Source organism: Rhipicephalus microplus, chromosome X (genome assembly GCF_043290135.1).
Source record: "Rhipicephalus microplus isolate Deutch F79 chromosome X, USDA_Rmic, whole genome shotgun sequence".
NCBI classification, from domain to species: Eukaryota; Metazoa; Arthropoda; class Arachnida; order Ixodida; family Ixodidae; genus Rhipicephalus; species Rhipicephalus microplus.
Window position 1 is genome coordinate 66858790 of NC_134710.1, and position 26480 is coordinate 66885269.

At 44.8% G+C, this 26480-nt stretch overlaps 1 protein-coding gene across 2 annotated transcripts in view; it reads left to right on the forward strand.

Annotated features, from left to right (window-relative positions):
* htt (huntingtin) overlaps positions 1–26480 on the forward strand; it is a 255626-nt gene that overhangs the window by 117287 nt on the left and 111859 nt on the right. For both annotated transcript variants that reach the window (XM_037426940.2, XM_075877044.1), the window contains exons 29-30: positions 12064–12180; positions 20701–20823. In XM_037426940.2, coding sequence (XP_037282837.2) covers positions 12064–12180; positions 20701–20823 — 240 coding nt within the window. The remainder of the gene's footprint in view (positions 1–12063; positions 12181–20700; positions 20824–26480) is intronic.

The following is a 26480-nucleotide window of genomic DNA, read 5'->3' on the forward strand; positions in this document are numbered from 1 at the left end:
CATGTTTTGTATCTCTCTCACTCTCTCTCAAACACACTCGCACACATACACACACTTGTAGGTAGTAAGTCTGGTAAGCTCACTAATAGTGAATGTTTATTTTATTATTTTTTAAATTTTCTTCATTTTCAAATACTGCCAATCCCTCAAAGAGATTATTACAGAGGTTGGAGTAAATTCATACATGAATGTACAGAATTAATGCGAACAACAAAATACTTTATAAGAAATAAACACTTACACACATAAACATTTACACACCTAAACAAAATTTAACACTCTAAATTTACACAAAGTAAGCAGTTTCATCGAGCAGACCACAGCATCAAAGAAACAATAAAGTAACAATAAACAAAGCGACATGTGTCCTCATCAAACAACTTCTTCCACAAGTTCAAAAAATAATTTGAGCGTAAGCTGAGTAACAATAATTTAATCTAAGGCATTCTAGTCTCTTACTGCTTGTGGGAAAAAAGAGAAGTGAAATACATTGTTAACAGGACGAAATTCTTCTAACGTGAATCTGTGTTTGTGTCGCGTTTCTCTGGCAGAGCTGTATGTAACAAATGACCTGGAGTTGATCTTAAAACTATTGTGTAACAACTATTGTGTGTGTTGTGTAAGACTATTGTATAAAAGCTATTGTGTGTATTGTGTAATTTTGATTGATGATGATGTCTCACCCTAGAAAGCTGCTCCAAAATACACCTTTTGGTGCTCAAAAACCTGCTCCAAGACTCCCCTTTTACTGTACCAAGACTGCTCCAAAACTGCATTATTCCTGCTCCCCTAGCTGCTCCAAAACACCGAAGTCCACCTCTACCCCTGATTTCATTACATTAGGTACCATCTAGTGCTTTGCTGGCTTTGTTTAATCACAAAACTCACTCTGACTAGTAGTTAGAGATAATGGGGCATCCGTGCCTCTTTCTTTCTGGCCATGCTCTCATATTTGAGCTACATCTTAGGCAAGACATTCTAGTGCTGCTTGTCAGACAGTAAAGGGTAGTCATGGTGTACGCAACATTATACTTCCCTGCTTGGTGGCATGGGATTTGGATTGTTTTTGTAATGTGCAGACTATTGATGCATAATTTTTTTTTTCAGTAATTAAGCATTATTTTAACCTGAAACAAGCTCTTCAAAGTACTTGGAATGGTATTTTGGTCATGCACATAGACTTTATATTATTTGCTTTTAGCATCTTTTCAAGAAAGTGTTTCTCAAAACAACAGCTGGCTTTTGTGTGCAGAAAAGGCATACTGAGGGGAATCTACATGCAGAATAGCACTTCTATTTAAGCTCCCTTGCATGATGGGAGAGAGAGCAGAGCACTAAACATAGCATAACATAGTGCCACAATCTCCCAAACCATGCTAAGTGTTTTTTAGCAACTGGTGTTTGTACTGAATAGTCTTTTTTTGTGTATGTAGTATTACATGCCTAATGGAACACTAAAACAAACAGGAAGTTGAATTTTAACTGCAGCGTACCCTATTGCAACTGCAGCTGTGTCGTACTTACTGTGAGCACAGCTTTAGTAAGTGAGAAAAGAGTGAAAATCTAAAGAATAGGGGCTGATGCCTAATGAAATTTTCAGTATGGACATTCATGATATTGGACATCACAAATCCAGTCTGGTCCCACTTGGTTGAAAGCTATTTATTACTGTTAATGAAAATGTGAAATTAAATGCACCTGTTCATAAAAATGGACACCTCAACATTTGTTCATAAACAGGAGCCTTTTTTTTCCCATGAACATACAAGCCACATGTGTTCACTGAGATCTTCATTGCCTGGTTATGCAGTGGCAGATTACACATGTGGTGACATATCGTGGTGGCCTCTGATTTTTTCATAAGAATGAAACCTGACAGTACGTTATGATGGAACCTATGACAGTGTCTATGACAGTGTGACAGTACGTTATGTTGAAACATGCAGTGGTGGGAAACTGCACCAACGGGAAATTACTGCGCCATACTGCTCCAAAAGGACCTTTTTTGTCTAATTTGCACCGTTGCTGCACCGCAAGCTGGTTTTGGAACCAAAAGTAAAGTTGACAGCACGCATCATGAACGAATATTAGTCATGGTCACCACCTTGTACACTTGCGCTGCTGCAAAAGCACGGAATCGGCCGATCAATTATATTGTTACGGTGAGATGCCTTTATTTACAGGAGATGATCAATGCGAGAGTCCAGGGATCTGGCCGATTACCGCTCGTGCCAACCTCGTTCTCTTCTTCCACGCGCCCCCCTCAGTATCGTAGCCATTCCCCCTTTGCAGACGATGCCCACCGGGCGAGTTAGGCTTCATTGCGATGATGATAGCGTTTTATACGGGCAACATGAACGACGTTGGTCTTGCTTGAGCGGCGGCCAGTTGACAACTGCTGAGATATCACGTACGTGACATCGCTGAGACGTTCCAGGACAACAAACGGACCGGTGTAGTTGGCCAGAAACTTTTGGCAGAGGCCGTGCTTGCGAAGTGGCGTCCAAAGCCACACCAAATCCCCTTTCTCAAACAATACGTGCCGGTGACTTCTGTCTATTTATTTATTTATTTTATTTATTTATTTGTATTTTTAGATTTTCAAAAAGCCTTTGATTCTGTATCACACAATTTATTATTACTTAAACTGTCTGCTCTAAATATCCCTCCCTCTTTGTTGAAGTGGCTTGAAGCGTATCTTGTTGGTAGAAAACAGCGGGTTGTTCTTGAGGGAGTGAATTCATCTGAAGTCGATGTCTTATCAGGGGTCCCCCAGGGATCTGTTCTGGGACCCCTTCTTTTTTTTGATATTTATAAATGATATAACCCAACAAGTATTCAGCCGCATGCGCATGTATGCAGATGACTGCTGCATATATCGTGACGTCACGTCTGCTCAAGATTCTGCTCAACTACAAAGTGATCTAAATGCTGTGTAATCATGGTGCACCACATGGAACATGACACTTAACTTTTCAAAATGTAATACCGTTCGCTTCACAAACAAAAAGAACATTCTAAATACGAATTACTTTCTTGGAGACAATCGTTTGGAAGTTGTGTCTATATATAAGTACCTAGGCGTTTTCTTTACGAGCAACCTATCCTGGAACAACCACATTGAATACGTCGGTGCTAAAGCGAGCCGTGTATTGAACTTCCTGAAGCGTAACTTTAAACAGGCCCCACCTAAACTAAAGGAAACGCACTATCTTTCTAACGTTCGCTCAATTTTAGAGTACGGTTGTGTGGCTTGGGATCCAGACACTAAAATATGTACTAATGCGCTAGAAAGGGTTCAGAAACGAGCAGCGTGTTTTGTGTCTGGTAACTATGATTTCACTAACCGCTCTTCGTGCATTCGTAAACATTTGGGTTGGCCTCTCCTGCAGGACAGGCGTAAATTCTTAAGATTAAATCTATTTCATAATATTTATATTGGTAGCACTGGTTTAAATAAAGACGCGTACATTAAAGATCCCACTTATGTATCCTCTCGCCTAGATCACTCCCGCAAAGTTCGCGAATACCGATGTCGCATAAATACTTAAAAAAACTCCTTCTTCCCGAAAACCACACACGAATGAAACAACCTACCAGAATATATTGTATCCACCCCGCCACCCTCATTTCAAAATGCTCTGTCACAATTTTGTTGAAATGAAAGATGCCAATTTCTGTCTGCATTTCTGTTTGTGTTTTACTTTTCCTTGATTGCCTCGTGTTCCCGAGAATGTGTACACACTGTATAAGCTGAGCATGCTTACTTGTTTTGTTATCAGTATTCATACCCTGTATCAATTTCAAGTTTTATGTCTCCTCCCCCCTACTGTAATGCCCAAATTGGGCGCTGTAGGTACTCGAATAAATAAATAAATAAATACGTGCCGGTGACTTCTGTCGTAACGGTTCTTGGAGCGTTTCTGTGAGACGAAAGTTCGAAGACAGGCGATGCGCCGGGCCTCTTCTGCGCGGCAAAAGGTTTCGGCGAGAGTAGGTTGATCAGTCTCGGAAAACGGAAGGATAGTGTCAAGAGCTGTGCGGGGTTGGCGTGCGTAGAGCAGATAAAATGGACTGTATCTCGTTGTTTCGTGCTGTGCAGTGTTGTAGGCGAAAGTTATAAATGGCAAAATCGCGTCCTATGTTTTGTGTCCAGAATCAACATGCATGGAAATCATGTTGACGAGAGTCCTATTAGTTCGTTCCATCAAATCATTAGCCTGCGGGTGATACGGGATAGTGTGACGAAAATGGCACGAAGCAAGACGAAGGAGGTCTTCAACTACATCGGCAACAAATTGCCGCCTGCGATCACTGATGATGACACGGGGGGATCCATGGCGTAATATAACGTGTGACAGCATGAACTGTGAAACTTGAGAGGCCGTTGCTGCAGGAATCGCCGCAGTTTCGGCGTAACGTGTGAGGTAGTCAACGCCCACAATAATCCATCGGTTGCCGTTCGTTGATCGCGGAAAAGGGCCGAGCAGGTCGACACCTACGACGTCAAATGGTGAACTCGGCGGTGCTATGGGATGAAGTAGTCCAGCTGGCGGAGTTGTAGGACGCTTATGGCGTTGAAATTGCTCACAGCTCGCAACGTATGCAGTCACACTTTTAGGCATCTTCGGCCAGAAGAAGCGTTCTTGCGTGCGATAAAATGTCCTAGAAAAACCCATATGGCCAGATGTTGGGTCGTCGTGCATTGCTCGAAGTACGTGTTGTCGTAGACTTGTAGGCACAACTAGAAGTAGGCGAGGGCCTACGCCGGAATAATTCTTTTTGTAAAGAACGCCATTCTTTACGACGAAACCACGTTGACCGTTCGTTCCGGAAATAAAGAAAGAAGCGAGACTGTTGTCATTGCGTTGTTCTGCTCGAAAAGTTGTTAGGTCAGGAAACGGAGTATCCACTACAGCCAAATATTCATCAAAGTTGTCAGCGTCACACTCGGTTGTCGGAAGGGGAAGTCGTGAAAGGCAATCGGCGTCGGCATGACAACGACCGCTCTTGTAACAGACTTCAAAGTCGTGTTCTTGCAATCGTAACGCCCAACAAGCAAGACGACCAGATGGGTCCTGTAGTCCAGTGAGCCAACATAAAGAATGTTGGTCCGTGACAATCGAGAATCGGCTTCCATAGATATAAGGGCGAAACTTGTGCACGGCGAATATGACCGCGAGACATTACTGCTCTGTGGCAGTATAGTTTCGTTCCGGTTTACTTAAACAGCGATTGGCATAGGCAACGACGTGTTCAGCAGCTCCATGGCGTTGGACCAAGAAGGCGCCAATACCTACACCACTGGCGTCGGTATGAACTTCTGTGGCAGCAGATGGTTCATAGTGGCGAAGTACGGGCCCTGACGTAAGAACAAACTTGAGTTGCGAAAAAGACGACTCGCATTTCGCTGACCACCGAAAAGGTGAGTTCTTGTTGAGTAGGGACGTCAAAGGGTAAGCGATGTCGGCGAACCTGGGCACGAAGTGACGGAAGTACGAGCATAGGCCCAAAAAGCTTCGCAACTCTCGTACCGACTGAGGTTGTTTGAAGCAGCTGACTGCAGCGACTTTCTAGGGGTCGTGTCGAACGCCATGCTTGTCTACCAGGTGACCGAGAACGAGAGTCTCACGGCTGCCAAAGTGACACTTCTTAGAGTTCAGGGTGAGCTTAGCTCTCTCAAGGCAGGTGAGAACAATGTCTAGACGATGGTTGTGTTCATCGAATGTACGGCCAAAAATTATAATGTCATCCAGGTAGCAAAGACAAACTTCCCACTTTAGTCTACGTAACACAGAGTCCATGAAGCGCTCAAACGTGGCTGGAGCATTGCATAGGCCAAACGGCATTACATTGAATTCAAATAGACCATCTGGGGTTATGAAGGCCGTTTTCTCTTTGTCATTCGGGTGCACGGGGATTTGCCAATAACCAGATCTCAAATCCACAGAGGAAAAGTACGATGCTGAATGTAAACAATCGATGACATCATCAATCCTGTGAAGCGGGTAGACATCCTTTTTAGTAACAGAGTTGAGCCGTCTGTAATCCACGCAGAATCGCCATGTACCATCCTTCTTTTGGACAAGAATCACAGGGGCAGCCCAAGGGCTACACGACTCTTGAATGACCCTTTTCTTTAACATCTCTTCTACCTGTTGAGTAATGACCTTGCGCTCCGCATAAGACACGGTATGGTTTCTGCCGGATAGGGTGAGCGGATCCTGTGTCAATCCCATGGCGAGTGCGCGACTCGGGTACATTTATTTGCTCTTCTTTCTGCGCAAAGTCAAATATAGTAGCGTGCTTCGCAAGGACTTCGACCAAATCTTGACGTTTTTCTGATGATAGCGACTTGTTTACCATACTCAGAAAGTTGGCTTCTGTATGGTACGTTGCATGAATAGGATCTACTCTTTCGTCGCTTAAAGATGCAATAAAACTGGTCGCATTTTGTTCGAAGAGGGCGAGATGCATTCCGCAGGGTAGCATAACAGGTTCATTTGGATAGTTCGACACCTATAAGGCCGATCGCCTATCACTGATCGACAGAACACAATGTGGAACGAGCACATTTTTCTTGGCGCAATTGAGAGAAAGGGCTCCACAAGAACATCAAACTTTCCGGCGTCCGAGGCAGAGGCGTCAACGCGTAAGGTCTTCATCGAGTTGGGCGGCAAGACAACATCCTCAATGACGGTGATAAATCCTTGACAGCACCTAGGATCGTCAGTAAATGCCGATAGCATAATCTCGCCAGCACCGCAATCTACAGTAGCCCCGCACTCGCGTAGAAAATCGATCCCCAAGATGATATCATGGGTAAAGCTGGTCAGGACAGCGCATTCAGCCTCGAAGACCTTGTCACCCAAAGTGACACTAACAACACACACACCGATCGGGCACAGTGTCTCCCCGCTCACTGCACGAAATGATGCACAACTGTCCCAGCGAAACATCACTTTATGTCCTAGCCGCAATTTGAAGTTAAGACTCATCACTGAAACAGCTGCTCCAGTATCTATCAAAGCCATCGTAGGAAGTCCATCAATAAGCACGGGGACCTTATTTTGCGTCATAAAAATGGGTGGAGGCATAGGCGGATGTAGTGACAAATGTTCGGCGACCTCACCTTTATTGGCCGCACCACCTAGTTTCCCGGAGGCGGGGAGGTGACGCGTCAACCAGGAGATGGGGAACAGAACCGGCGTGTTGTGGGGGGCGTCAAGCTTCGCATGGAGGAAGGGGAGTCGTTGCATAAATTCCGGTGGAAATTGCGTCCTACATGTGTATCACTGTGGGTCGTTTGCTGGAAGCCGTCCCCAACGTACGCGTCCCGCATTGAACGCATACCACCGCGCCAGCGGTTTTGTCGAGAAGAAGCTGATGATCCGTCGTAGTAGCGCTGCTGGGGGCAACGCCTTTGACCACAGAATCGAGCCACATGTCCACGGAAACCGCAGTTATAGCACACAGGGGCTTGATTGGGGCACATCATATAGCGTGGCATCAACGGCAGCACACATTGCGTCGTATGGCGGGGAGGTGTTGATAGCAGGGCCTCTCGGCGGGTTGATAGCATCACATCGTCCAAGTTCTTCGCGTACGATTTGCCTGATCATTGAGGCAAGATCACAAGAGGATGTTGGAGGGACGTCGACACTTGCAACGGTGGTGACGTTGGCAAGTCTACCAAAATTGGGAGTGATGCGCCTAGCCTTCAGGGTCTCAAACGTGCGGCAGTGTTGTATTACGACCGCTACAGACGCCAAGGTGTCCTTGCCGATGAGGAAATTGTAGACATCCTCAGCAACCCCTTTAAGGAGATGCCCTACCTTGTCATCTTCTTTCATGCGTGGGTCTACAGACTTGCACAATTTCAGAATCTCTTCAATGTACGTTGTGCATGTTTCAGCGGGGACTTGAGCACGCTGCATCAAAGTTTGCTCAGCGCGCTTCTGCTTCCTCAATGGGTCCCCGAAGCAGCTCGCTATTTCTTTCTCAAACGCTTCCCAGGTCGTTATTGTTTGTGGTTTTCAAACCACACCAACGCCGTCCCTTGAAGAAACAATCCGACGTTGGACAACCGGGAGGCCGCATCCCAACAATTGTATTTACTCACACGGTTGAAGTGTTTCAGCCATTCGTTGACTGCAGCCATTCGTTGATTGCTTGCAGAGAGCTCGCATCGTCACATTAACGCAACAGGGTTCTCGCCGCATCTGTGCACAGTCATTAACGAAATGAGCGCAAGCGGCTCGGCACGGTGTGTACACCGAGTACGGGAAGCGCCACATGCAACTAGCTGGTAGACAATCGGCTCCCCGCGACTGTACCGCGTCTCAAGAAAACTGTGTCAGTTCCCGCTGAGTAGCAGCATCACGGTATACCTTCATTGCGGACAGCCGATTATGTCCTTTCCTGGCTATGTCAGTCGCTGTCTTGGCTGCGCAATCTGGACTCTGCAGTATTTTTGAAATGCTCTTTGGTGTTGCCACCGCGTGCAATTAGATGGTTGTGGGAGAATGCCAATAATTTCTGAACATTGGCAAAATGAGAGAAATTACTTTTATGTGGGCACTTCAGGCAATATTTGCTATGACACTGTATTTATGCTTTCCTTAGCGGTGATGGTGCGCCTAAAGAAATGCAAAGTAGTACTTGGTCATAGGCATGCACACGGGATGGGGCGCAAAATCAGCCTCATACATTCACATGTTAGGGAAGGGGTGCTGCGACAAACCTTTGCCCCCCCCTCCCCTGTCTTTGAAAAGGAACCCTGCACACGCTTATGCACTTTGTCGTTAATGCATACTAAACGTTAAGTGCATAGTTAGCTGCATTTCTGGCAGGTTCTCGACATTTATGTATGTATTAACGAGGTTTTACTTTAATGAGCTTTGAATATGTGTGTGTGTATGTGTGTGTGTGTGTGTACACACGTGCACTGCTATGAACTTAATGCTATGGCTAGCTTGTTTGTACAATATCCTTCGCTATCTTATGTCACTGCTTGTGTACATAATCCTACTTTTGTTTGTGTTTTGCTCTCATTTTGTGGACTTGCTGCTTTTGTATAAATGGTTAGGTAAACTGAGGCAACATTAAACTAAATTTAAGCAAATTTTTTTTTCCTCTGTGTGTATCATGAAAAGCCCGTGCATGCTCCAAACACAATGGTAGCTGCTCCAAAAGCAGATTTTGCCTGCTCCAATGACTGCTCCAAAATGCTGGAAGGCATTCTCACTACTAAACCTATGGAAAAAAAGTACATTATGTTAAACCTAAGACAACACTGCTTCAGCACTATTTCTTGGGTCAGAGAAATTGAGGAATGGATATTTAGTCTTTGGTCATAATCTTAATGAATATATGCTAGAATATGCAGACAAGGCAAGCACTACCAGCACTCTTCCTTGTGTTGCTCCTCTTTGACTTAGTGTTCTAGTACTTGTAGGCCCGTGTGCTCAGATTTGGGGGGACGTTAAAGAACCCTAGGTGGTCGAAATTTCCGGAGCCCTCCACTACGGCATCTCTCATAATCATATGGTGGTTTTGGGACGTTAAACCCCACATAGTGGAGTTAGTGTTCTATTACAAATTCATTAAGGGTAATTTTTTCTAATGCGAATTGCAGTTTTGTGTCTGTTTGATTGTGACTTTCTGTGGTATTAAGTCATCTTGTTATGCTAAATAAAAAATGCATGCATTTATGAAGGCCTCTTTTTCATTCTGGCTCAACTTCATGTTTTTCCTAATGTCCTTTTAATATAGCGTGACACCCACAGTAGAATGGCTCAACTAATCTACACAAGGCTTTAAAGTTGTCTGCAGTGCATTTTCTTAGTAGCAATGTTACAGATGGGCTATTAGTTGTGACAGAGCTCGTGTCATTTCTGTCATAGGGGACAGTTTTCCGGGGAGGAGACTTGGAAGTTATCAGCTGTGGAAGTTATGAACTATGGTTCACTAAAGAATATTTCTGCAGCCCTTTCAACTGAGGAATTTGTTTTCAGTAAAGCAGTTACTGCTTTCCTTGGTAGCCTTTGTATTGTAGCTCATTGCCCCTCAATCACAATCCTTCGGGATTATAGTGCGGAGTGAGGAGTTGCACTGTTCACAAGTGTGTGAATATGATATTAATTTAGATAGCACAAGAACGGGGAGGGGAACGGGACATAACTGCTAAATATTTTATGAAGTAGTGGGAATAAAAACAGAATTGACACTGCACATGTCAGCAGGCATTGTTTATCTGACATAGTTTCCTGAAAAAACTGGAAGCAAGAGCACAGTTTATGGGGTTATGATAGGGTATATCAACTAAAAAAGCAATTTGTTTTATTTCATTTTTGAAAAACTGGCCATGCTGCACTACAATGCTGCACTACATGCTGTCTTCATGCTGCACTACAAATGTTGTAAAAAGGTGATAGTCTTCTGCTGGCCATAGTAGACAAGTCCTGGTCTCATCCGTATTAGATATGGACGCCATCTGGCAGTGGCATTGGGAAATGTAAGCTTGTGCAGAACCCAGGACCACTTCCTGGTGGCAGCACCATATCGTTGGCAGAAGGATTTTTCATGCATAGCGTCGCAATTTCAGTGTAGCCTAAGAAGCCCTAAGGTCTTTGAAATTATGTATCTATGCATTTTCTAGTAAAATAACACACCACCTAATATATTTACGTATTGATGTTGCACCTCAGATATGCGTAATATTTGCTTTTGATCGACCGTGTTCACAAGTATGAACGCAGCCATCAGTTCAATATGGCTGACTGGTCAGCAAGTGTTTAAACTTTGGCCGGCTGGGCTGAATTGTTTGACAGACAAAAAGACTGACCAAAATTTATGCGTTCAAGTATCCCAAGAAAAACTATCTTCTTTAAAAATAATACACACTCTGAGGAGCAAAACCATGTATTAACGAGCGCATTGGGTTGCTCCAAGCCCTTTAGAAATTGTGGTATAGACTGTGCCTGCTAATACATTATCGCGCTCTTTTCCATCACCCTTTCTACGTGCATGCTTTTTTTAACTTTAATTATGGCCTGATCAACTGAATATATTATCTCACTACCATTTTCATACTTTCTGGTCGCAAATTTTCCCACCAAAATGTATTTCGAGCTGAGATATGGCTGTGTGTTGTGAGAACGTATGTGGGTGTTTTCTGACAATCATTATTTTGAAATTTTCTACACTTGATGCATCTATCTTGGAAAACTATCTGACGGATCATGCTCAAATTTAGTTGGATTATTAGCACTGTCTGCACCCTATAGGTGGTCCATGAAGTAAACCAATATGGCGGTCTGGAGGAGGATAGAGGGTGTATAGCGAGGGAGTAGGAGGTCATGGAAGCGTGCTGTAGAACTCTGTTTTGACTAATGTAATCATGCCAGGCCGCTTTTGTTACCCAGAATTGCGTTCCACATTAAAACAGATAACTATTACACACCAGATCAGAAGGAAATTAGTACAAATTTGTAAAACATCAATCCACATTCTGGTCAAGACAAAGAAGCAGCCTCAGCACAAATTGCAAGCATCGAGTGCCTCTTCATTCTCCGCTGCACATACCAGCTTGTGTCTGCAGATTTCACGTCGGTTTCCCATGAATAAATGTTCCGAAAACACACATCATCTGCGGCTACATTCCACTTTCATTTAACTAAACGAACCGTGGCTGCATTATTTCACGTAGTGTGACTCAGCTCGCACACTTGATGTCTTCAAAGGCATCATGGGCAGTTTATAAAGATGAAAGGGGCAGAAACACAAAAATGAAAGGGGTAGAAACACATCTTCTATACCATACACGGTGCTTTGTCACTCGCAAAAACTTCAGGGTGCATGTTTTAATATAAATGTTTTAAACAGCCTTGAAGACGCGAAATCCAGTTATAATAAATATGATATTCAGTTGTATGCAGTCCGTTATCTTTCGCAAAGCTTTCACAATTTTTTTTAAATAGGAAAGGCCCTCTTGATGAACATTTTACATTTTACTCATCTCGGCATCTCACTTGCTGACTTTACTACTGGGGCTTCTTCTAGGTATTGGAGCTCCTCTTGGCAGTGGTTCACCACAGCTACCAGGAAGGAGAGGACAGGTGGAAGAAGTTTTCTAGGCAGCTCATTGATGTGATCTTACCAATGATGTCACGCACACAGGTGATGTCCCCTTTTGTTTATTTATGGCCTTGAGGTGCTGTCACTTCCTGTAAAGTCATTTTTGCTTTGTGGCACACAAGTGTCCCACGGATAAGCCGCAGTTAAGGTTAACAGCCGCTGAGCGGTAGGTGGCGCAGAGCTCGCACGCAATCTTCATCATCATTATGGTTAGCATGGTAGCACCAGCAATGACGCCTGGCGGCGAGGTTAGGTGGCCAGACAGAAAAGATTGGCAAGTGTCTTTGGGATGTGGTGGCTGGCACAAATGGTCGTTTCTCACGGAGGGCCCTTGGGGATGGCACCGTAGGTTGTTTCTCGTGGGCCCTTCGTGGTGAATCGAGTGTTGGCGCGCTGCCTTCGTGTTACCTTGTGTATGTTGTTAGGTTGATTGAGTGTATTGGAGTATTGTACAAGGATGTTTTAGTGGGTTGATCACTAGTGATGTATTTGATTTGGCTGGCGATATCGTCAAGGATAAAAGTAGTTCAATAAATGTGTTTCGGTTGGTGGAACCGCGTCTGCTGTGTCCGTTCGCTCCGAAAGCTCGTGCTTCATTCCGAAACCCCACGATGTGTGCAAAAGTCCCTTTCAACTGAAAAATGGAATAGTGAACAAATAATTAGTCCTCAATGAAAGTAATTCTTTAAAACCGAAAAATTTCTAGTTTGTGCCCTCTACAATTTCACTGCTAATTTAATTTTCACATTGTTTCGGGAAAGCTCAGGACCTACAGTAGTCTTTTTTTCCCTGTATCAAACTTTCTGACCTTCGGGAAGCCCACTAGCCTTATATATGGCGTCCAGTTTCTAATCAAGTTGTGTCAATTACCTCTTTTTCCCTTTTCAGCCAGTATGTACCAAATCATGTTAACTAAAAGGCATGTTCAAATCGCAGTATTTTGTCCATACATGACAGAGCTTTGGAATTCACTGCCCAATACTATTTGTTCCTTACGGCCTAAACAGTTTTTTTTTTCCATCAGCAAGCACCTTGTTACTATATGTAAATTGCTTAATTTGTGTTGTCCTACTTTTTTAAATCTGTTTGCTTTCCATGATTTTTCGGTTCACATATTTGGTAGCATTTGCATTGTTGCCTTGCTTTATCGTGTAAGATTTCTCACTCCTGCTGTAGCCCTAAATTATGGCTGTAGTACTATATGTTAATGATTTAATTAAGTATTCAGGAGGTGCAGAGAGAGAAATAAGTGCATTCACACTGTTGGCATTGGAAGGGCCAAGAAAAGTGTACACAATCATAGTACTTCAGTGCTCTTTCTGGTCACAAAACTTCGCTGCCATGCTATGGGCGAGCTTGGTGTGGCACGGAAAGATGCCGCCCTACAGTGCCACCATCGTGTAGAGGCCACACTTCTCCACCCCTACAGTTTGATTCCACAGAAACTGCTTATGCGGCCAGTGCGAGCAGAAAGTTTGCACGTGTTTCTCTGTATCTGCGATTACTCTTGGGATAATGGCCAAATTAATGTATTAGACAGATTCAGTTGGGCATCTGCACCAGCTCTGGGGATGCAGCCTACCTGCCAATGGTCCGCAACAGCTTTGCGGACGGTAAGCTAAATGTGTTAATTGGTACAGTTGAATCTGCACACTCACATGATGACACCATTCAGGTGCTGCGTACTGACGTGCCACTTAAGGGAACTACAGAAAAGGTGTTTTTTCGCATGAAATGTGGTCGTGGAAAGTTCGAGAACTCAAAGTGAGCCATATTGCCGCAAGAAAAGAACGACTTCAGCATTGATTTGATATATGTGCGAGTGCGTGTGTGAAGTGCTTTGATTGTTTGGACATCTGTGAATGATTTCACTATAAGCAGTGACATTATATCGTTGCCAAAAAAGAAGCTGCACCTCAGGCCTCACGCCATATCTCACGTGTTTCGGACAGCCTGTCAGCGTACTTTATGAATGGGAAGTCACAACCACTGACATTTGAAAAACCAGTGAAGCAGCCTCGAGAGCTATCGTGTGCAAGGAGGTTTGCAGTTGAGATAAATGGGCCATTAGCTACTTATTGTGGTAACAGCAACAAAAAAAATGCGAGATTTTTGTGTCAACACTCCTTTAAGATGTCTTTTGAACTTTACATAACCCCAGTGCTGAGTGAATGCACAAATTATCTGTTAGTATATCCCTTTCAGACGCGAATTATGATGCACTGTCTGCAAATGCATCAAATTCGCATGGCATGATTTCAAATCACTTAGTATTGCACTGCGAGAAAGAAAATAAAGAAATGGGTTGTGTTGCGTGTGTTTTAGTAATTGATGTTAATTAGTGTGTCAATAAATATCTAACTATCCTGCAATCAGTCAACTTCAGTCTTTGCATAAAAAAATTTAATATTAGGCCCAAAATGCATGCCCACCATAGTTTGTTTTTTGGTTGTACTACCAGTTTTAAGTAAATGAAAAAAAAATTACTGTTTACACTGGTCCTCGAACTATCATCGAACATGGTAGTGTTTCCATGAAAATGATTCTCTGCAGCAACTCGCAACACAAAAAAAGCTGAATGATCGTTAGTTGTCCACTAACAAAGCGTGTACAAATGTGAACCTTGCATTTCAATCCATTTGAAGATACATGCAATGCAAGATGCACCTCCAAAGTGTATGTGTACAATTTTACACACGGCACTTGAAGGGAATATCTCGATCATGAGCATTTTCATGGCTTCATCTTCTTCAAAGACAGATCGGGGTTACAATGTTATTAAGTGTCCTGATTCACCAAGGAAGTATGGCACTGAATGCAATCGCACATCAGTCCTCGTCACCCTGCTCGTATGAGATATAAAGTAAGAAGCACAGTACAGAATCAGGGGCCATATTAATTCATGCAGTTTTAATTGGGGTTGTTTACTACAAAAATCAAGTTAGAAAACTATGTCACACCATTCAACTGGTCCACATGAAAACTAGCAAAGTTCTTGAGGCCTGAAAACCACAATACACTGCAGTCCACTTATAACGATACCACATATAACGATATATCGGTTATAACGATGGGTCGACTTAACAGTCTCATTTTATGCATTGGGGCTATGGGGAAAAAAACCATATATAACGATATTGTTACGCCTGAAGTAGGGGTACGGGGGTTTATTGAACGGAAGCTGGGATGGCGAGGCCGCACCGGATAAAACTGCCGAGAGATCTTCTTCTTCCCAAGTCCACACTTCTATTCCCTCTTATCAATCCGGCACATACACGTCGTAATATTTCCCCCTTCGCAGACGAAGCGCACCGCGCGTTTCATGCATCGTCCCGCAGTCTAAAAGCTTTGAGGCGAGCCACATGGGTAACCTCGGTCTTGGTTGATCGTCTCCCACTAGCTGTCAGTCGTGCTATTTTATAATCTACTGCACTGAGGCGCTCAAGGACAACGAATGGGCCAGTGTAGTGGGCGAGAAGTTTTGTGGACAAGCCACGCTTGCGGATAGGCTTCCACACCATTACAAGGTCTCCCGGTTCATATGTGACGTGGCGGTGCTTGCTGTCGTAGCGGAGCTTTGAGCGGTCTTGCGATGCTATAGTACGCAGGCGGGCAAGACGCCGAGTTTCTTCTGCAAGGCATAGTGTTTCAGCTAATGAAGGATCGTCATTGTCATAAAACGAAAAGATAGTGTCCAGGGTATAACGAGGGGGTCGAACGTAAAGAAGGAAGAAAGGGCTGTGGCCGGTGGTTTCGTGTTGGGCAGTGTTGAAGGCATACGTGATGAACGGTAAGACGTCGTCCCAGTTCTTGTGATTGGACGCCACGTACATTGAAAGCATATTCACCAGTGTCCGGTTCGTTCGTTCAGTAAGGCCATTCGTCTGTGGATGGTAAGGTGTCGAATGACGAAGTTCCGAGCCACACATACGGAGCAGTTCCTCAACAACGTCTGCCGTAAACTGACGGCCGCGGTCGCTTATTATGACGCGAGGAGGTCCGTGGCGCAGTATGATAGAGTGCAGGAGAAAGGAGGATACTTCGCCAGCAGTCGCAGATGGCAGGGCGGCCGTTTCGCAGTAGCGGGTCAGGTAATCGGCGCACACTACAATCCAACGGTTGCCTTTTGCCGAGCGTGGAAAAGGGCCCACGAGGTCAATGCCAACTTGCTCAAAGGGAGTGCTGGGAGGCGTCACAGGCTGTAGAAGTCCAGCCGGAGCAGTTGTGACTGATTTGTGCGTCTGGCATTGAGTGCAACTGGCCACGTACTGCTCAACTGACTGGCGCATGCGTGGCCAGTAAAATCGCTCCTGTGTACGAAGGAGTGTTCGCGTCATTCCCAGGTGACCCGAAGTTGCGTCGTCGTGCATGGCGCGCAGAATGGAGGAACGGAGTGTGTGCGGCACCACCAGCAAGAAGCGGGAACCCGTGGCCGAGAAGGTCCTCTTGTAAAGTAATCCTTCACGAACGCAAAAGCGTCCGGCCAAAGTGGACGCTCGTGCTTCAGCAAATAATGGCTCCAAGCTGACATCCTTCCGCTGTTCATTTTCAAAGGTGGTCTTGTCCGGGAATACTGGAGTCACTGACGCAATTAGGTGATCGAAATTGTCGGCATCGCAAAGTGTTGTAGTAAGCGGCATCCGCGAAAGGCAGTCAGCGTCAGCGTGCTTCCTGCCACTCTTGTATGACACCGTGAAGTCATACTCTTGCAAGCGGAGGGCCCAGCGTGCCAGGCGGCCAGATGGGTCTCGGAGGCTTACAAGCCAGCACAAGGAATGATGGTCTGTGACCACTTGGAAGGGACGACCGTACAGGTATGAACGGAATCGCTGTACAGCGAAGACGAGTGCCAAACATTCTTGCTCAGTCACTGTGTAATTCCGTTCTGGTTTACTTAAAGTTCTGCTGGCATACGCAATGACATGTTCCTTTCCACTGTGTCGTTGTACTAGAACTGCACCTATGCCAATGCCACTGGCGTCAGTATGAACTTCGGTCGGCGCCGAAGGGTCGAAGTGTCGGAGAATGGGCTGCGATGTGAGTAAGAACTTGAGTTGGTTGAAAGACGTCTCACAGTCATGTGTCCATTCAAAGCTAGTACCTTGACGTAGCAGACTGGTCAAGGGGAAGGCAACGTCGGCGAATGCGGGAATAAATCGGCGAAAGTACGAGCACAGGCCTAGGAAGCTGCGAAGCTCTTTCGTTGAGCGAGGTGGTTTGCACGCTTTCACAGCTGCTGTCTTGCTCGGGTCAGGCCTGATCCCATCTTTGTTCACAAGGTGCCCAAGTACTAAGGTTTGTCGCTCGCCGAAATGACACTTCTTCGAATTAAGAACAAGGCCAGCGTTTCTAATGCATTCCAGAACAATGTCCACGCGTTCGTTGTGCTCACGAAATGTGCGCCCAAAGATCACGATGTCATCTAGGTAGCACATACAGACGTTCCATTTTAGGCCACGCAGAATGGTATCCATGAACCTTTCGAATGTGGCAGGAGCATTACATAATCCAAACGGCATCACGTTAAATTCATAAAGTCCGTCTGGAGTTATGAAAGCAGTCTTTTCCTTGTCCGCTGGATGCATGGGAATCTGCCAGTAGCCTGAACGTAAATCGATAGACGAGAAGTATGACGCCGAATGGAGACAGTCCAAGGCGTCATCAATTCGTGGAAGAGGATAAACATCTTTCTTCGTGATGGAGTTCAAACGGCGATAGTCGACACAAAATCTCCAGGTACCGTCTTTCTTTTTCACAAGGATCACAGGAGCTGCCCAAGGGCTCGATGATTCTTGAATGATGCCCTTTTGGAGCATTTCACGCACTTGATTGTCTATTATCTTGCGCTCGGACGGCGATACTCGGTACGGTTTTTGTCGGATTGGCTGTGCTGTTTGTGTATTTATCCTATGGCGTATACGAAATGGAGGAATGGAAGGCGTATGGTCACTCTGGGAGAAATCAAAAACTTGCAAGTACTTTAACAAAACGTCCACAAGCATTCTGCGCTTGTCGGCAGTCAGCGCCTTATCAACCATAGGTAAAACTTTCGAACTGTCTGAGCAGGCGGTCACTTGTTCATCCCGTCGAACGTCACTGAGGACAGCTACTGTTGTTGGCGAGTATTCTTTAAACGACGCTAGCTTAAGTCCTCCTGGTAGCAGCACCGGTTCGTTTGAATAATTCGTTGTCCAAAGGTCTGAACGACCTTCACTCACTGAAACTATGCTGTGGGGTACCAACGTGTTCTTCTTTATACAACTTAGATGGAAAGGCTCCACTAGCGCATCGAAACTGGTCTTATTGTCGTTAATATGCGAAGAAGCTACTGGAACGCGCACAGCACAGAAGGCCGGGATAACGGTATCTTCATAGACTCGGAGCGCACCGCTTTCCGTACCCGAATTCTCGATAAGTCCATGAGGAACAGCGTCACTTATGATAACTTCGCCATTTCGACAGTCTACAGTGGCTCCGCACATTCGCAAGAAATCTATGCCTAGAATGATGTCATGAGTGCTCCGCGGAAGAACCGTGAATTCTGTCACAAACACTTGATCACTCAGTAACACTGCCGCGGTACAAACACCAATCGGACACAACGAGTTGCCGCCCACGCCACAGAACGTTATCGCTTTCTCCAACAAAAAGGTCACCTTTCTTCCCAAACGAGCTTTGAACGCAGCACTCATGATCGACACGGCGGCTCCAGTGTCCACCAAAGCCATCGTATGTATACCATCAACAAAAACTTGCACTTTGTTTTTAAACATAAGCACCGGTGGAGGTATCTCTTCTTGCAGCGAATCACCAGCGACCTCACCCCCAGCGGCCGCGCTGCCTAGTTTTCCGGAGGCGGCGAAGGGTCCACCGCATATCGGATACACCGCATATCGGATACAACGATGAAAAGTTTGCCGTGGATGGCATGTTTCATTCAGAATAATCGTAACATTTAGATTGATAAGTTCCTCTGAAACGAACTATGCCGAGACAAGACGAAAAGTTAGCGTAGGCGAGTACGTATCTGCCGCCACTGCAGCACAGCGCCGGCAGCGCGTCCCGGCCGTTCAAAAAGCCGAGGAGAGCATCGCGAGTTGGCGCGACGCGCTACAGATGACGCCAGCTGTGTCACGTTTTGCGCCTCGCCGCGCGTTGACCGCGGAGAGGCTGGGAGAATTTTAAAAAAAATGCGAAAAGCAAAGCGCCGTGCTCCGCGGCTCCCCGCCTTCTACAACGGCAAGCCGGCAAGCTACTCGTAGCTTGCCGAACGAAAGCGGGAAAGAGACAGAAAATAAAAAAAGCGAAAAGCAAAGCGGCGCGGCGGCATCGGGGCGGGGCCTCGTTGGCATTCCGGCTGTGTACCTCTGGCTGTGCTTTCTTCCTCCCACTGCTCCCACCCCGCCGTCGGTCAGTCTCTCTTCCTCAGCGAACCCGTGATGCGTTCTTCGGAGTAAGAAATAAAGTCTTGTTTTTGACATCCTACTATCTACAATATTTATTAATTGGTGAAAATAGCGAAATGAAGCCTGGAGCTACAAAAGGTACGTCCGGCGACGATTTTTTGGCGGCAGTCCAGATATAACGATCACCGGTTATAACGATCATATTTTTAGGTTTTCTCGATATCGTTATAAGTGGACTGCACTGTAGTCGCAATCAAGAAAACGTTTCGGTGACAGTTACAAACTGCCGATGTATCTGTTTCACACAGCTATATTACCAGCAAACGCAAACTCACACCCTAGAACATTTTCTGTTACGTAAAAGTAGTCCGTCGCCACTGCCGGAACAACATGTGTGCAATTGGAACTTTCGGAAATAATCGTTCTCGACCTTAAGCTCAAGTTGTCATGCATTTGATATTACTACTACTGATATCTTATTCTTCGTACAACTTATCACAGTGAAATCGCTCTCTCTCTGTTTTTGTTGGCTTGTTGGGCAAACTAAAGACAAATTTCGAAGTAACAAAAAGATTTATGTGCATCGTTTGCTGACACCCTGAGCCGCCAGCTGAATTGGACATTGTTTACTTTTTGTATGTGCGTTGTCTTCCGCATCAAAACATTCTCAAAGTGCCAAGTATTATTCGTATAATTGCTACAACAATATAGCATGTAAATATTGTCCAAAATGAGCTGGTCTTTTGGCTGCGACGATCCAGAGAAGGAAAAATACAAGCATAACCTGCGGCAACCACTCTGCTGGGTGGTCTTTTTTTTTACTGTGGCACCACTAGCGACTGCCGCTAGCTGTATAATAAACTGGGGCGGAAGTTTTCTGACCATAAAATATAAGACTATGACACAACCTAGCAGGAAATAACCCCCTCCCCTTTCTCTTTCAAAAAAGAAATAAAAGAAAAAAAACTGTATCCAGTTACTAGTTACTCTTTCTGATTCAATCTCATATAAAATGTATTTTACATTCACATCCTCTTAATAAACACGTTCTGTCCTCAGCTAGCAGAACATCATGAATGTTTACTCCTTAGAAAAATAACTAAACACAGAGTTATTTCACGTTTTTTCTAACTTGTATACTTCCTGCCATTTTCAGGTCCACTTGGACACCAGGCATTCACTCAGTGTCTTGCAGAGGCTCTTTGACGCTGTATCCCCAAGTGTTTTCCGGCCCGTTGACATTTTGCTCAAAGCTCTCTTTGTTTGCCCCACGGATTCAGTAAGTGACAAGAAATTTATTTCTTGAAAAGAAAGTGGCTTATGCTAAAGCTAATGAAGCAGTCTCCTGATGTACCCAGTAGACACTTTTATCAGTAGTCAACTGTGTCACTTGTGCCAATTTTCCACATTTCTGTTCATGTCGCGTTTCCTGTATCAACTTACATTTCAGTCATTCTGATTGCCCTCATGTATGCTATTCATCTCTTGAATATTTCTTTTAGGTTTTGGAAGTATTAGACAAAATTAGTGATCAAAAATATTAGTGATTTAGTTTTTTCCACACTTTTACTGCTTGATGAGTTTTAGTCGTTTTAGATAATGACAGTTGTAAGTTCTCCTAATAAAGTAAGAATATTTCTAGATTCCTGTAATTTTTAATGGTCTACATGTAACTATGAGACAGCACAGACTGTACCATATTTTCTTGCGTACTGTAACCCACCCTCGCATATAACCTGCACCCCTAACTTTGAACTTCCCGAAAAAAGAAAAAAAATCCTCGCATATAACTCGCATGCTTAGCTTAAAAAACTGTTTTCGGAAGTCGCAATTGCACAGCACATCACACTCTCGTTTACAAAAGAACTTTATTTCGAAACGATCACCGCAACGTTGACAGCACCGATTCCCATTCCTCCAATCATCGCTTGATTTGCTGCTGTCGCTGCTGCGATCCGAGACTTCGTCGCCTCTCTCGAAGACGCAATCATCTTCGGTGCCATCCAATCAATTGCTGATGGCATACTTTTTGAAGCTCTTGCACACCATGTCAGCCGGAATCGCCCTCCACGCATCCACGATCCACTGGCACAGCAGCGCAATATCTAGCCTCCGCACGCGCCCAGTCGGTGTCAGGGCGTAATGACCGTCGGTTATCAACTCAGCATACAGCTGCTTCACATGCACCTTGAACGGCTTATTGAGGCACACGTCTAGCGGCTCTAGCATGGAAGTCATGCCACGGGTATGATCACGAGGTCAGTGCGGGGGTCAGCGAGGTGTGCTTTCACTGAGTCAGTGAAGGGGCCTCGAAACGAGTCCAACACCAGCATTGACCGCCGGGCGAACATGGCGCCTGGCCTCTTCTTCCAGATCGTGTGAAGCCAGTCACAGACGAAGTCACCATTCATTCATGTGTTATCTTCTGTTCTCACAACAATCCCTGGTGGCAGTGGAGTGCTGGGTAGTGTTTTGCACTTGAATATTATGTACAGGCGCAGTTTGGTACCGTCCACCAAAGTGCACATTACTGTTCAGCGTAGTTAGGTGTTTCCACCAATCAGTACGCTTGCAGAGCCCAACGAGCCTAACACCAGCATTGACCGCCGGGCGAACATGGCGCCTGGCCTCTTCTTCCAGATCGTGTGAAGCCAGTCACAGATGAAGTCACCATTCATTCATGTGTTATCTTCTGTTCTCACAACAATCCCTGGTGGCAGTGGAGTGCTGGGTAGCGTTTTGCACTTAAATATTATGTACAGGCGCAGTTTGGTACTGTCCACCAAAGTGCACATTACTGTTCAGCGTAGTTTGGTGTTTCCATCCATCAGTACGCTTGCAGATTTCGAGCCCTTTTTCTGCAGAGTGGTGTCCATGGGCACCTAGTACACGGCCGTTTGATCAGCATTTCCCACCTGGGAGAGCAAGTAGTTGTGCTGCTTCTACAGCCCGATTACGTAACGTTGATAGCTCAACAGCTTATCCTCGTAAGCATTAGGAAGCCGCTGGCACATAGTTGTTCGCCGTCGCATCGAAAATCCGTGCCTGGTCATGAATCGCTGGAGCACGGCCTCTCGATCTCCATCTTTGGTGCGGCCCGCCGAATGCTCCTCTTCGCCTGTGAGAACGCTAGTTCCTTTGCAGCCGCCACATCAGCTGTGGCGCTAGCGATCGGCAACACAGGTGTTTCTCCCAAGGCTCCCTTCAGCTGTAGTGAGCAATCTGTGCCGGTAGTTCCACATGTTTCTGATGGGTGCTTGTCATGGTCACGTGAACAGGTCACATTACTTTAGCTGGATTAGTGGTTTATGAATGAGTGACACATATTATCGCTAGCAATACGACTAACAGATGAAACGAGACTATTCCGGTGTACTATGTGATGTCACTGCATCTTAAATTGAAAATATCCTAGCCATGCATCCACTTGGGAGTGGCTTACAATTATATTGTGATTTTGGCACGTAAAACCCCAGATATTATTATTATTATTATTATTATTATTATTATTATTATTATTATTATTATTATTATTATTATTATTAGGAACCGTACGCATTAGTGGAACAGTGACTAGGGTGATCGGCTGCTGATCCCGAGGACGCGGGTTCGATCGCCGCCTTGGCGGGCGCATTCGATGGTGGCAAATATGCTTGAGGCTCGTGTGCTGTGCAATATCAGTGCTCATTAAAGAACACCAGATGGTGTAAAATTCCGGAACCCTCCACTACGGCATTCCTCAAAATAATATCATGGTTTTGGGGCGTAAAACCACACATATGACTAAGAACGAAGAGCTGTATTGTAAATATGTTGTTCATTCAGTGCAATTTACTTTTTTATGGGCTAATTGAAGCCCCGTGAAATCCAAATTTACCGCTGAATACGGATAACAGTGGGCTATATACGTAGATTCTGAGGTATTTCGGAGACATGGGCACACTGGTGAAAAAATTATTGGAGTAAGCCTAACTATATTGGCAATAGAAAAAACTAAGTTTTCTTCAGTTTCTCTCAAAAAGAAAAAAAAACTGCGCATCGGTATATGCGCGCCGTTAGACCGATGTTAAGCATCACGTGAAGCAATATCTGATATGCTTGCCACAAATTTTTTTTTTTCGAGGGTGAGGGAGGGGAACTTGATTTTGGGGAGGGCACCCCCTTGAAATTGTGATTTTTTTATCGGTATGCCAAGGCGGAAAAAAAAAACGTCGGGGAGGGGGCATTGATCCATAGTGCCGCCCCCTGGCTTGCGGTAATATGTCAAAGCCAATCATGCACAACTAATTAGCCTGACAGTTAATTATTTAGAGGTAGATGGTTCTCCATGCGCTCCATTAGATGCACGCGGCGAGTGTGGCTGTTCAATTGAAGAAATTGAGGAAGCACAAGATCCTCGTCTAGATCTCGCTCGTAGAACAACTCAAAGCTGCATTAATGATAGTATTAGAAGTATTTAAGCCTAGTGGCTTCAAATTCAGTGTCAACTCAATAGCTGAGGTTAATGTGTATTTCTTTTTATAAAAATATCCTGTTCGTATTTATTTGCGCGTCGGGACACATTTATTTCCGTGACGAAAATCTGTGTATAATGTGAATCGGACCATGATCAGTAATGATTCTTTGTATAAAGGTATACTGAGCGTCTTTAGTCTCGTGTAGTGACGTACGTATTCATTCCCGCTACCTATATATATTTATATATATATATCCTGCCCACAGCGGTTCCTGCCCACGGCAAGTTATCTTTTCACCCACTTTTCTTTCTTCGCATTTATATTATAATTTGGTCTAACAACTTCCCCTATACTTTCCTTGGCACTATCGTCTGTTACATCTCATTAATATTGTGTCAAAACACGGAAAAACGAGCCCTTAAGTATACACTTTTTTCATATATATATATATATATATATATATAATTTGAATCAGTCACAAGTATTCATTCTTCGTAAATTGTCCCAAATAGACAATTTATCACTCGAATGATGCAAGATGTGACAAACTGAGGGCTTTGCGTAAAAATTGGTTTCTAAAAATGTCTATGTTTTCTAACCAGGTGCTAAGAACCACAGCCAGTTGGCCAGAAATATACTCAGTAGCTTCTTCATAACAACAGCATGGAAGAACAAAATGGCATCGTATGCTGACCGAACGACAGCAGGATACAACTATTCTAGGCACTGTAATACAACTGTCACAAAATAAGGAGGATGAGTGAGATTACCCCTTCTCGGCACGCGGTGCAAGCCAGTGCGAATGCGATTACTTCACCGATGGGCAGCGCCCTCATCCCCTGTCGTGGCCGGTCAATCAACTTTTCCTTTGACGCGGGCTCTTTTGTTCGCGAAACAACTCGGCAGGCCACACCAAACGGAGAGATCGAGCGGCCGTGGCTAGAGCCATCCACGACTCACACAAAACTCACGTGAGATGTTATCTCGCGGGCCAACCTCAGCGTTTCCATTTGCGCCTTCTCCGTTGACACAACGTGGCTGCGACTGCTCCGCTCCTCAATAAATTTGACAAGCTGCGTCTCAAGAAGGGGGTGCGCACCAATCTTTGGCCCGCAGAATGCTTGCTTTTTCTTGCGTGCACTTTCGAGAGAGGCCTTTTTTTTTTCGCCAGTTGTGAATGCAGGACTCGTCGACGTCGTGATTTCTCGCAGCCGCTTTCTTCCGTAGCAGCTATAATCTTGAGTTTTTCTTTCGCCATGAAAGATTTCCGCCGAGACCCACTCATGGTGCCTCACCAGACAAGGCTGACCAACGGTGCAAACTGGCCACACCTGACTCGGAGAAAGACGCTGTCAAATCCCTGTTGTGACGCTTTTGACCAAATCAAACAAAGCACGCAAAAAGTGAATAAACACACTACGGAGGGGATCTGTCTATGACCTGTGTTGGTTTTTATTGGCTTTGCATCAGACGATGCCAATGGGGATGCAGAATGCACGGGAGGCCATGCATTGTTGTGAAGCCAACCTCTGCTTCCTGATTATTTGCAGATAACCCCCACTCCCACTTTTCAGGCAATTTTTTTCAATTTTTGGTGCGGGTTATCTGCGATAAAATGCAATATTCTTCTGCTAAATAGTGTGCTGCACAGATCTGGAATCACCCACTTGTAGTATGTAGCACTGTGCTTGCTAATCTTTTTCTTTTCTTTTTCTTGGCTAAATGCAACCATTTTGGCACTACTGTTACAGACGCAGCTCTCAACCTTTCAATGTCATCTGTTCCGACAGTAATATTTGTCGGAAAATGTGTGATTTAAAATGAGAAATCACTATATTTGCACTGCACATCAGTGTTGTGAAGTTGCCATTTCAGAATTGGAATGACTTCGGAATCGGAATGGAATGGGGACAGGAGGAATGGAATGGAAATGTAATGAAGCGCTTTTTGCCCAGAATGTAATGGGAATAGAATTATCTCTTATTTTGAAAATTGAGCACTTTTTTGTCTTCATGCTGTTTTTCTAACTTCAAACATTACTAAGTCTGTAGCATAGTCAAGGCATGCACATAGTAGTGCCGGACCAGCAATGCATCAACGTACCTAGTCAGCAAAATAAAAAGAATGTTTATTGAAAAGTGTAGGATGTATTTAGAGGCAGTACCGTGTAGATGGATAACGATGCACATGTGGTAATAGCAATAGTCTGATGTAGTGAAGGTGGCCAGCTGAGGCGTCACAGGTGCATGCGCACACACACACCAAGAACACGTGACGACGTAACAAAGTCAGAGCCTAGAATTTAACGATGAAGCACTATTTTTAAAATGGCTTGGCGGCACCGCACATTGCACGGCTGCACGTACAAGCATGCACATATTACAACTTTGTCCTTATAATAAGCCATGTTGCTCGAAAGTTTGTCTCTGTTCTTCCCATAACCGTGTTGCTACGCCTTTGGTATCTGTCATGGGAAAAT